A 13,992-nucleotide genomic window follows, 5' to 3' on the forward strand; every position below is an offset into this window, starting at 1 on the left:
AATGGTGGAAGTATATGGCAACTGGCAACTGGTAAAGACTGTTGTCAAACTGATCAAGTACGTGAGAGTTACCACCACACGTGTTGTTTTAATGGGTGTCTTTTTTTTTATTTAATAGTTTAAGTTTTGTTATATTTAATATTTCCTGTACTTTTGATTATCATATTATTTTGTTATAGTTACTGCCTCTTTTTAAGAATGTGTTGTTATGCTTTCTTCAGTATTTTATCATGGCTTCTTAACTCCCATTGTTTTCTTCTTCGAACTGCTCTGAAATATTTTTACTTGAGGCGAGAGTCTATTAGAAATGGTCTCTCTACCTCACAAGGTAAGAGTAAGATCTGTGTACTCACCACCCTCCCCAGACCCCAGTTGTAGGCATGTGTCTGTTGTTAATAGTTTAAGTTCAATGCATGAACCATGTACAAAACATTTATATAATCTCCACTTCGTATGAACTACGAGATCAATCCGAGAACGTTTTCGACATCCCAGGGTTACGGACCGACCAAGGAATATCCGTCTGTGTACTTATTATTTATACCATCATGTCACTTAAATGATACTTTTCTGATAAGCTTCTTTAGAATGTGAGCTTTATACTCTTGAAAATAAGACAGATTAGCTGCTACAATGTAAAAAAAACATAGTGGTGCAAAAAAGATTATTACAAGACACGTGTATAACTTCTTTAGAATGTGAGCTTTATACTCTTGAAAATAAGACAGATTAGCTGCTACAATGTAAAGATAAAGTAGTGGTGCAAAAAAGATTATTACAATAGACGTGTAGAACTTGAATTCATAAGCATTTAATTGATGATATGGTAAATATGATAATTAACCTGCAGTTGCATGTTAAAACTCACGTGAATACAATAAATTTTGTCTAGGTTCGTTATATATGTTTGGAAATTCCCTAAAAGTATAAAGAGGTTTGATTGTAAATCAAGTTATTATATATTAACTTAAAGTCGTTGCACGAAAAATAAACTTCAAATCTATAACTGCTTTGAAATGTTTTACTTGAGCGGGAGGTCTATCGAAAACAATTTCTCTAACTCCCAAGATAGGGGTAAGGTCAGTGTACACACTATCCTCTCCAGACCCCAGTTGTAGATATGTTGTTGCCGTTGTTGTTGTTAATAGCTTAAGTTCAATGTACGACCATGTACAAAACATTTATATAATTTCCACTTCGTATGAATTGCGAGATGAGGACGTTTCGACATCCAAAGGTTACTAACCGACCAAAGAATATACGTCAGTGTAATACTTTTTTTATACAATCATGTCACTTAAATGATACTTTTCTGATAAGCTTATTTAGAATGTGAGCTTTACACTCTTGAAAATAAAACAAATTAGTTGTTACCTCTTTTTATGTTTTTATTGAGTCGAGGGTCTCTCGGAAACAGCCATCCTACCTTGGTAGGAGTAAGGTCTGCGTACACTCTACCCTCCCCAGACCCCACGTTGTGGGATTTCACTGGGTTGTTGTTGTTGTAATGTAAAAGTAACGTAATGGTGCAAAAAAGATTATTACAAGAGACGTGTTTAATAACTTGAATTCATGAGCATTTACTTGATGATATCGTAAAAATGATAATTAACCGACAGTTGCATGTAAAAACTCACGTGAATACAACAACTTTTGTCTAGACTCGTTATATATGTTTAGAAATTCTCTAAAAGTCTAAAATATTTGAATGTGAATAAGATTATTATATATTAACTTAAAGTCGTTGCAGGAAAACATAAACTTCAGAACTGCTTGGAGATATTTTTTATCGAAAACAACTTTTCTACCTCCCAAGATAGGGGTAAGTCTGCGTACACGCTACCCTCCACAGACCCCAGTTGTAGCTATGTTTCTGTTGTTAATAGTTTAAGTTCAATGCATGAACCATGTACAAAACATTTATATACGCTCCACTTTGTATGAACTACGAGATCAATCCGAGGATGTTTTCGACATCCAGAAGTTACAGACCGACCAAAGAATATACGTCAGTATACTTATTATATATACTATCATGTCACTTAAATGATACTTTTCTGATAAGTTTCTTTAGAATAGCTGCTACAACGAAAAATAACGTAATGGTGCAGAAAAAGATAATTACAAGAGACGTGTATAATAACTTGAATTCATAAGCATTTAATTGATGATATCGTAAAAATGATAATTAACCTACAGTTGCATGTTAAACTCACGTGAATACAATAACTTTTTTCTAGACTCGTTATATACGTTTAGAAATTCCCTAAAAGTCTAGAAATATTTGACTGCAAATTAAGTTATTATATATTAACTTAAAGTTCTTGCAGGAAAACATAAACTTCAAATTATGAATCTGTCGTTGATTCAGTTCAAATTATTTAATTTTTTAAAATAGTGTCTAGACATGATTTGACACCGAGCTAATTAGGAATTGTCATATAGGATAATAGGATTAGTGCTTGTCAGAATTTATTGTGTTGTGTTCTGATTATTGGCTATGTAGATTCAGACTATGTAGATACAGAGAACACGGACACCTTTTCAGGAAATTTTCAAATGGAATCTAAATTGGATTTTGTGTACTTACAAGTTTTCTAAAAATGGATTATTACAGCTATCTAATGTTTTATACGTTATATGGGTTTAAAATTAAATATTGTAATTTCTTTTTAGAAAAGATAGTAGTGATCGTTTTACCGTAAATTCATTGTACTTACTTGGATTTAAAATTAAAACTAGTCATTGATTTTGTAATCACTCCTAATCTATTTAGTTAAACCTAATACGTGTTTGGTACATTATTGGAAATTTTTTGGAATTGGATTTTGTGTACTTCAATTTTTTTCGAAAATGGAATATTTACTGCTATCTAATGTTTGGTACATTGTTGATTTGAAATTATAGTATTAAATTGTCTGAGTTTAGAAAAAATAGTAGTACCAATTTTTAATTAAATTAATAAAAATTAGTTAGCTCTTAAAAATTAATTAATGGCCATCTTTTTTAGGAAAATCTCAATCTGGAAACTAATTTGTTGGATTTGTCTACATACAAGTTTGCCAAAAATGGATTGTTAATGCTATCTAATGTTTGCTACGTCCCTTGGATAAAATTTTAAAATTGTAATATTAAATAGTTCTAGTTTAAAATAATAGTAGGACTAATTTTACTCTTAATTGATTCTACTTGATTGGATTTTTAAAATTAAATTCGTGCTATTGATTTTTAAAATCACAAATCTATTTAGTTAAACCTAACAAGTGGTAGTATTTCTATCACTGTTTGGTACACTTTCCCTTTTGCTACATTAGGTACATGTTCAAGCTGAAATTTTTATTTAAGGATATTTTCTTTGTTTTAAAAAGAACGAAGCTATTTTCGATAGACTCTCTTCTAATATATATTTAACCTGTATACAATAAAAAAACCAGCGTAGTTAGGTGCTCCTTGTTTAAACAAACATAGATAATGGTTCTTCTAAATATCCTATTTTTTCTAATTATACATGAGTTGTATTGAATTCAAAACCGCTGTTTTTATGTCCATTGTTTAGCCCCTTAAATGAGTTAAAAAGCGTGTCTCTCGAGCATATAAGTTTTCAGTTTCTTTTTTGATCAAGTTTGGAGTACAAAGATCAATTCATTTTATCTTTTCCTTTGTCTAAACTTTTGTAGATCAAGTGAATTAGTTGAATCTACTGAGTGTCCAATCGAAAAATTGAGATGCGCACAACTTGGTCTAAACACCACGTATTTTTAAAAAAAAAAGTCCTTTCTCTTACATAATTACCGTTTTATTACCATACCCAAGGAGATGAGATTCGAACCCATAATACAATCTTCTTGTATGTCGATTTGGCAAACTAATGCTTGCTTGAATATAGTTATTCCCGTTAAAAGAAATTTTCACTCTATCCAATATGACTACAAATTGGATGAAGAAGTCGGAAGCAGTTCAGACAATAATTGAATTTACATTTGCAGGGTATTTTCATAACCTTTGAGACACCTGTAGTAAGCTAACCTCATGTCATGTGTAAGATCTGCATTCAAGAAAAGAAAAAAAGTACCGGCATACCTTATTAGCACATACTCTTTAGAAGATAAAAAAAAATAGGAGAAGAACAATATTGTAGAACTGATACTTGTAAGTGTTTTTTTTCACCCGGTTTTCCGTACCGGCATTGGAGTTCGATTAAATTTAAATTCACGTCGGGAAGTACCACATTGGGGGATAAAGTGCTACCTAACAAAGGCGATTCTGTACCCAACACGCTCAAATTCGAGACCTCTGGTTAAGAATGAAAGAATACTTACCGCTCAACTACAACCTTGGTAAATGTTATTTGGCTCGTTGTTAGTGAAACCTTCTCCACTTTAGTAAAAGGGAAAAATAAAAAGAAAGAAAAGAGAACTAGACATGACTCGCTTGTCGTAACTACTGAAAATAGTGAGACCAAGAACTTGAGACAACAGGCCCACAATAAGAACTAGGCCCTTAAGATGCATCAATGGGCTGAACTTGGGTAATGTGGCCCATATTACATCAATGTAAAGGGATCTACTTGACCATTTCTTGCTCAATGAAGCCCATTAAGGAAGGATTTCATCATTCAATACACATGATCTCAATGGTAAGGACCTACACAGTATTAAACTTCAACAAGAATCTTTGGGACCAAATTATATCAGACTCAATATAATAAAAGATTCTATAATCCTGGTCATTTGGTTCTTAGCAGTTCCAGTATAATTGACTGATAAAGAAACAGTGCCACATAAGATGAAATAAAAGTAAATACTTTATACTTTTATTGATGGATATCCACAGAATAGGATAGTCATTCTTATTATTGTATATTTTTTGTTCTTGAGCAACCATTTAATAGTTTCCTATATAGATAAATGCTAAATAAAAGAGAAGACGTTTATATATTGTATCGATCATAGGATCACTCTATGAAAAGGTCAATTCTGTATGACCTCCCACCTTTCACCATATCCCTTCCCTTGCTTTTCACTAGTACTGCCCTTCAGTGAAGGAGTATAAACTGCTTAGGTTGCATATATAAGTATTGGAATCGAATCCACAACTATTTGATGTTGAATAGTATGTTGTTTTCAAACTTGCCTTGGAAGTTGGGTAAGCTGGGGCGGGGGAGGGGGGTGAACTGTGGGGGTGGGGGTAGTGTTGTCTAACATTTTTTTTTTTGTGTGTGTGTGTCTCTAGTTGAAAGTTACTAAACCCAGCCACTACACCACTTGGCAGCCAAGGAGTTGTCACTATCTAGCCCAAGACGATCAAAGTTTTTTTTGTGTGCTAAAAGCAAAAAAGTCAGCAGCACGCTTGTCATCTTAAATTCCTTAAACAACAGCCAACAATCTGCACATTGAAAAAGACCAATTGACTGTTGGGGTCATGTTTCATTGACTACATTCACAACCAGGGACCAATTCCACAACATTTCCCTACTATTCCCCGCAACCAAACTCATTTTGATAAGAGTATTACATACTATTGCTGGAATGTGCTCAATGTCCCCCTTATGCAACTAAGGGAATTTCTTCTGATTCACTACTATCTTTCCTTACAACTCAGGACTGAACTTGAAGTAGCATCTTCATTCGTCTTAACATACTTGTGTTCAGAAAGTGTAACAAGGGTGTGGATTACTTCGTGCAAATTATTCATTGATGGAAAATTGGGGTAAGATTCACTGAAGGTGGAAGCCTTAACCGGATGTGTGGTAACAGGTAAAAGCCTACGGACACTGCTTCGTGCAAGTTATTCTTTTTAGAAGGAAAATTGGGGTAAGATTCACTGAAGGTGGAAGCGTTAACCGGATGTGTGGTAACAGGTAAAAGCCTGAAGGCGGTTCTTCAAAATACACTATAATTTAGCAAACTTCCATGCAGCTGTACTGTATACATACCCATAAACGAGTCCGAGCAACATAACTATTCCTTAAACATATTTAGCAGCAAATAATAACACATTACAAACTTGCAAATCAAATAGACAATGGTATGCAACAACCTAGTTAAATACCTCTCTGATTTTTTTTTCTCTCCAACAATTCAACAACATGATACTGACATACTAGTACAAATCTTGAAAGAATTTCAGTTAGTTCAACCACACAAAATGAGCAAAATAAAGACAAACATAAATTGGTTAACTTACATAGTTAACTAACAACAAATTGGACATTGGATCAAACCATTCTCATTGCACTCTCCACACTTAACAGTACTCTTTCCATCCTTAGCCAGCATTTTTCTACTCCCATTGCAGTCCATACACATCACGAACCGGACCCCGGCACAGCCGTCACACGTGGACCCCGCCCTCGGTATCCCGTCTAGTAAAATTCCCAATTTGCCCTCCTCCTCCAACTTCAACATTTCATCAGCTCCACCAATCAACCTCCCTTTAACAAATACTAATGGAACTTTCACCTCTTTTTTCCCCATTAGTCCTCTTAGTTCTTCCTTAAACCCCGAATGCATCGATATATCGCGCTCAAACACTTGAATATTACTCGATTCGAGTATCACTCTAGCAGTGTTGCAATCCTCAAATGTTTTTCTAATACCCCTCAATGTAGTTGTGTAAATTACAACTGAATTTTCACCACCTGGAGGGCATTTTTTCTCGAATAATTCGAGCATTGTCTCTGCTTCTTGAGAATTCCTAGCTTTTCGCGAAATTGGCGTAGAAAACACCATTTTCTTGATTTGTTCTTCTTCTTCAGACATCTCTTTCTCGAAAGCTTCCACGAGCTGTGGATCGAATAACGGGCTTAAACTCCTCCTCCTCGTCGAAACCACAACAGATTTCAGCCCGTTCGGGCTCAAGCTATCACGTTTCACCTCATTCGGGCTTCCCTTCTTCGAAAAATTCAATCTTGGTGACATTTTCAATACATTTTTAGGGGTAAAATCAACCCCATTAACTCCATTAGCCCTTCCTTTATTATTCTCTTTACCTCCAAATTTCTTGAATTTTCGCGGTGAGCTCATTTGATTCAAGAATTTCAACGGGCTACGAGCATCAATATCGCCAAATCCACGAAGAAAAACCCGAGATTTCGGGCTAATCTTGGAATTTTGAACAACAACTTCTTCATCAAGACCTTCCATTAGCTCCCAAGTATTAATAACTTCATGAGATTCTTCACGGGGTGGCGATTTCTTGATTTCTTTAACACATTCTTTGATCAAAGGAAGCGAGTTTCGCGTAAAATTGCAATCTTTTTCAAGATTCAATACACCATAAGTGCTTGAAGTTAAAGAAACAACATGGTTAGTGTAATTATTTTCTTGTTTGAATTCATTTTTGAAGAGTTTGGATGATACACAACCCATTGAGGTAGAGGGGTTATGGGGGTGGGTGGGGGGTGGATTTTGTTCAGACAAGGATTTGCATTTGATTTTTGTTGAGGTTTTGAAGGTGATGATGATGACAGTGGGAATTATTTTCAGTTTTTTAATAAGGGAAAATTATAATAACATCAACGGCTATCACTGTCCTAACAACGGGCCCCAACGGTCGAAAATTCGAATGAATCTTGTCGGGGTAAATTTTTGTAAGAAGCCCTTCATTTTGGCCTTATATTATCTCTTAAATGCTTCTATCAGATTTCAGCAATTTAGTGATATACTTTTAGGGGTCGTTTAGTTTGGAAACAAGTTGTTATCTCAGGATTAGTTATTCTGGCCTCTGGGATTAGTTATTCACTCTTTCACGTGAATAAAATAACACTATAATTTCAGGATTAGTTATATCGCGATTTTATCCCAATCAAACGTGGGATAAACTCATCTCAAATTTAATTCCGGAATTATTTATCTCTTATCCTACTAAGGATTTAATTTATGTGTACTGATAATGTAAAGATTATTCTACACTATTTTAGTGAAGTTTTATCTATAAAATATACTCCATTATTTATCATTTTTACCAGGTTATTATTTAGATGCATACAATATAATTTTGTCAGTAAATAGAAATTAAGCTCTATTTTGTAAGTTTACGTCCGTTAACATGTTTGCAGGTTAAATAATCTTTAAGTGATAGAAAATGAAAAATGTCGATATACATCGTATAGTTTTGCACTAACATTTTATCCAACAAAGCAATCATCGGATTTTTGTTGGTGCTACCCAACAATTCCCCTCTTAGCATCTGCCATACGCAACATGTTGCTCAGAGGAATCGCATCATGATATTATTTATTAGGATCAAGTATTTATCATTATGTTATAAGCAGTGTTTAAAAAAGTAGGGGCGTAAGGCGAGGCGTTTTACACACGGGGCGTAAGCCCCATGGGTATTTAATTTTTTGTATTTCATAAAATAATATAATTATAATAAATATTTTTAAATTGGTAAAATTACATAAAAAATAAAAGAAAAGTGTGTGTATATATATATATATATATAACCTTACAAGTATAAACAATACAATGAAATAAAAGCTATTATGAAATGCAAATCAACTCTAACATCTTAACTTTCAAACAATGAAAAATCACAATTTGTTAAAATAATATTACTATCATTCTATTCATTGTATCTCCCTATAAACAACTTTATCAGTATTATAATTAAAACGTAACTCCTTCATGAATAAAAATAAAATTACTTTCAAATAGAGAAATAATAAAATATGATAATTTTGATACATAGGACAAAAGACTAATGACAAGTGAAAATTCACAATTCGGTTATGTATTCTTAAAAGAAATATTAAGTGATATTCACCCTCACGATGTTCTCATATAGTAAATATGCAATACTACGACTTGTTATTTGAGTTATACCCAATCTTCTTATTTCGGTAAATGAAAAATTATTAAGTATCAATCATTTGTTAAAGAATTATGAGGATCAACGGTTTTAATTAAGGAATTTAACATATAATTGTGTAAGAACTGTTAGGCGAGCCCCGAGCGTTGGGCGTTAGGCGTGTTTAGGGCGTACAATCGGGCGCTTAGGGCGTAAGCCTCGCAGGAATTAAGCCCCGCACGTGAGCCCCGCCCCGAGGCGAGCCCCGAGACGAGTCCCAGAACTGCCTTTTAAAACACTGGTTATAAGTTATAGCACGATGCAACTTTATTTCTTAACCAATTGGTGAAGCAGACGTCAAGTTCGATTATAACTCCGACCCGGGTCATCACTTGGGAATTATCATAAGCAGGATGTTGGTGTGCCAGCAACTTTCACATTCAAATTTGCACCATATGCCTCTTATGTACAAATTTTAGTTGAAGGTAATACAAAATGACAAAAAATAGTTCTTAATGAGATCAATGCAACCAAAATAGAGTTCTAGTACGTAAAACTTGGAATACCTTCAGAATTTTTCCTTCCATTTTATTGTCCTTTTTACAGGTCGATTAGATAAGACCTTGTGAAGTTTATGGCAAGAGTAAATATTTACATATTTTTATTACATACATGGGAGATATAAATAGGCCTCGTGAATTTGCACGCTCTTTGAAAAAGTTATTTATATAGCCTAAACTTTATAGGTGACCTCGAGCTAAGCTCTAGTTTAAGATTTGAAGTTACTTCAATTTATAGGACAACACATGAGATTTGCCTTGACATTATGAAGTCCTACAACATTTTTATGTGGATATTATAAAAGTCAACATTCTTCGAAGCATAGGGACAAGTAGATTAATGCTCATGAGAAGGGACAAAAAAGTTTTCAATTATCAAGAATGTTGTTAGTTAAAATGTCATTAATTGACAACTACGCTGCCAAAAGAAATTTTAGTACACTCCCAAAGATACTTTGCTTATAGTCGCAGCTTTTAAATTTCACGTTATTACCTATAAAAGTACACAAGGACTCAAATTAGTCTCTTCTTTTTAGTTTACGATCTTAAATTAAATTTACGAGGTTCAAAAGCGGATTTAAGGGTGGTTCGGTAAGCGGGATAAGGTGGGATTAATTCTATACTTTGTTTGGTAGATAAATTTATACCTTCTACTAAACGGAGTATAAATGAAACCCAAATTTAATTTTGAGATATTCACCTTATCCCATCAAACTTGAGATTATTTTATCCCACCTCCCAAATGGGATAAAATAGTTCCAGGATTATAATTTCGCAATAATTTAATCCGCATACCAAATGACCCCTTAGAATCTAAACTTACTGTAAGTTTAAATTTGAGATTCTACTACTTATACAAAGTTCGAGCCGAGGTAAAATCACTTTAACGGTAGAAATTATGGGAGAAAAAAATGACATGTTCTTCACCCATGAGTTCCAACAACACAGCTTTAAGTTGGAACTCCTCTTTCGAAATTCTAATTCCCGCTAAATTTTCGATTGTAAGGGAAATAATTGTTTTTTGCAAGTATATGAGGAAATAAGATTAGATTGAAGTATAGTCTGACCTTTCTATAACAGTCATTTGCTATAATAACATTTCACTATAACAATCAAGTTTTTTTGGATTTGATTTTCATGTATGTTATATTACTCCATTATTTTTTGCTATAATAGCCTTCTTTATAACAACATTTCGTTATAGCAGTCAAAAAGTATCTGGAAAAATGATGTTTGTTTACCCCGAATTTGGATAATCAATTAAATTTGTTAGAGGGTATAGAATATGTGGTTAAGCCTTGATCTATTTGATAGAAAAAGGATATATATGGATGTAATATGGAGAGAGCAATAATGATTAGAGAATCGCTATAAATTTATATATATGCTAATGTATGAATATTACTTGATTGGACAAATTTAAGAGATGAACACAATAAATTTGGACCGAAATCAGATATTTGAGAGAGAGAGTTTATATATTTTTGCTATTACAAGAGTTCTTCATATGAGGAAGCCAACCCTTTAAAAGTAGGGCAATGACCCCTATTTATAGTATTCCCCCATGGGCTTCATACAACAAGTGTTTCTAAAAAATAAAGAAAAAACTCTGAAGTGGAGCAAGTTGGATTAGGTTGATCGTACGATCTGATACCTGTACAATTGGCAGTCAACCATGGCAGGACGTTATCGACGCGTGGCAATCGCGTAACGGATCTCCCGGACCAAAAGCCACGATCAAACGGACTAACGACTACGATCAAACGGACTAACGGCCACGATCAAACGGAAGAACGGCCATGATCAGCTCGGCTATGGGAAAATCGGACCAACGACGTCCTTCCCTTCCTTTGGTTCGAGCACTCCCCCGATCCAAAAAGTGAATCTCCATGCCCGTGTCGATTTCTTTCTTCCTTCGGTCACCGGTCCTACCGGCCTAACATATATCCGATTTTTACCGTATACAATGTTGTTATAAAGAGGCCGGTTTAACTATCACTATATATGGAACTCTTCATACATTCTCAGCTGATCAATCATTTCCATATTCACAGTATCATATTCTAAGTTTCAACCTATTCAACAATGATATCAATCTCAAGGGGGCAACACAAAACATTAAACTTAAATATATCAGTCTATGCACAACAAAAATCAAAGTTACTGTTTGCAACATAAGGAGTAATAACTCCTCAAATGATACACTTCAAGAAAACGTGACCCACCCTTATGAAGAATGTGGATCTTGCTAGGTAAGTCGCACACAACTCTTAGATTAAAGATAGTTGAGCACTTGTGACTTAAAAAATATGAATTCGTCATTGACAATTGTGAGCCGAGGGTCTATCGTAAACAATCTCGCTACCTCCACAAGGTAAGGGTAAGGTCTACGTACACTCTACCCTCCACAGACTCCACCTAGTGGGATTATACTTGGTATGTTGTTGTTGTCGTTGTCATTGACAATTGTTGTATGTAATGCATGAAAATAAGAGAAGTTAGGGCATGTTGAATTAGAATTATGCTATATAAATATACAAGCAAAGGCACATATGGTTTCCCATTTTCTCTCCTTTTACTTTCTTTTCTCTTCCTCACTATACCTCCCAAAAAACTTTTTTTTGCTCGGTTTGTCCTTCATTTGGGCTGGTCTTTAATTTTTGTCCTTCAAATTGGTGGTCTTTAAGTTTTAGCCCTTCGCCTAATACCTCGAGGTTGTGGGTTCGAACCCCAACTCAGTAAAAAAATAAAAAAATCGCAAGGCAGGCAGAATTAGGGCCTTAAGGCAAAATTTGCATGGACAAAATTCTACGTTAAGGCAGATGTCCATGTGCAAATTCTGCCTTTGCTGAAATTCTCCATGAAGGACAAAAGTTAAAGACCACCATTTTGAGGGACAAAATTAAAGACCACCCCCTGCGAAGGCCAATACTGCAAATTACCCCCTAAAAAATGGACTCGGACAAAAGTGAATTTGGGCCAAGACAGGAAATAACTTTGCTGGGCTTTTCTGCTGGGTCGAGCCCAGTCCAACAAGTTAGCTAGCAACATATACCAGGCTGATTTACGCAAATATTTCTTTTTTTAGGCTATAATTTTGATCTTATCCCTATTTTTTAAAGTTGAGCAACTATAGCTCATGAAAAATTATTCTTTTGAACAATGTTAAACTTGTATATAATGTTTTTGCATACATTTCTCAACCTTACAGACAAAACATTAGACTATCGTCTGACGTTTATAATAACTTATATAAAAAATTTAGACCGTTGTCTTTGCTCAAAAGGCATCTTTAGACCGTGATTGAAAAAGTCCACAAATTGCAAGAAAAAAAAAAGATCATTGACAAAATAACTATCCAAAAAAGGACAACCGGCCAAAATTACACCTACAACAAAAACCAACTTTTGTTTTCTCAGAGCGAAAATGAAGCAATCTCATCCATAACTTAAATAAACTTTTATAATGCAATATAAAAACTCCTTGGAGAAACTACATGACGTTATATTATATTCGTTTTAGTTAAAAAGAGAAAAACATTGGACATTGATGAACTCTTTCTGAAAAAACATACATTAATTTAAAAGTCGGTCAAATTATACTGAACATGTACATGATATACAGTCTGTTGGTAGTAAACTTTAGAAAAGAGGAAGCATATTTGGTGAGATCTTTAAAACCGTTTTTTTTTTTTTCTGTAACGGAAAAAGTAGAAGAAAGAATAACAACGGTACCAAATAAAGCACTGTCCACACTTCCACTAAACGTCTCTATAAGCAAAATCAGAACTTTCTTCTTAAAAAGTAAATATTAGTTTTTTTATTTGATTCCATGTGACACTATTTAAAAAGAATGATATATTTTTCTTTATGATAATAATGGGAAGTTTATATACTCACACAAATATTGTAGCATGTTTAAGTCCACAAGATACAAAATTTTATAGTTACACAAATGTTATATACTCTTAGTTTCACTTTATGGAATTTGTAGAGTCAAATAAATTTTCTTTGACCATATCTTTTTCAAATACTTTTTAAAATATATTTTAAATTGTTAACTATTGTGACTTATGACTTATAGTACTTTCATGTAATTTCTAAATATGTAAATTTTATGCGAAAGATATTTAAAAATTTATGTTTAAATTCACACCGAAAGTTAGTCATCGACCCTCGTACTCCAAATAGTATCACATAAATTGGAATGGAGAAGTAACATATTTAAGATCACAATTTTTTTAAGAAAATATATACTTCCTCTGTCCCAATTTATGTGATGCGCTTTCCTTTTTAGTTTGTTAAAAAAAGAATGAAATATTTCTATATTTAAAATAATTGAACTTAAAACTTTCCCTTTTACCCTTAAATGAAGTGATTTACAGTCACACAAATATATATGACTTGTTTTAGATCACAAGTTTCAAAAAAATTCCTTTCTTTCTTAAACTTCGTGCCTAGTCAAACTATATCACATAAATTGAAAACGGTAAGAGTATTTTTTAAAGTTTTGTGACAAGTCAAATTTTATGTCACATAAATCGAAATGGAAAGAGAAGTAATTATTCTTTGGCTTAATGTTGGAATTTGGGAGTTATCAAATTTGTGTGGTGTGGCGGCTTTAGTACACGGTTTAGGAA

General features: G+C 33.6%; 1 protein-coding gene across 1 annotated transcript; it reads right to left on the reverse strand.

Moving 5' to 3' along the window:
- Positions 1-5,950: 5,950 nt before the first annotated feature.
- Positions 5,951-7,540, reverse strand: LOC132629828 (uncharacterized protein At3g28850). The gene has a single exon (XM_060345206.1). The coding sequence runs from the start codon at positions 7,368-7,370 to the stop codon at positions 6,195-6,197; it is 1,176 nt and encodes a 391-aa protein (XP_060201189.1). The 5' UTR covers positions 7,371-7,540; the 3' UTR covers positions 5,951-6,194.
- Positions 7,541-13,992: the final 6,452 nt, after the last annotated feature.

The sequence above is a fragment of the Lycium barbarum genome, chromosome 3 (genome assembly GCF_019175385.1).
Source record: "Lycium barbarum isolate Lr01 chromosome 3, ASM1917538v2, whole genome shotgun sequence".
Classification (NCBI taxonomy): domain Eukaryota; kingdom Viridiplantae; phylum Streptophyta; class Magnoliopsida; order Solanales; family Solanaceae; genus Lycium; species Lycium barbarum.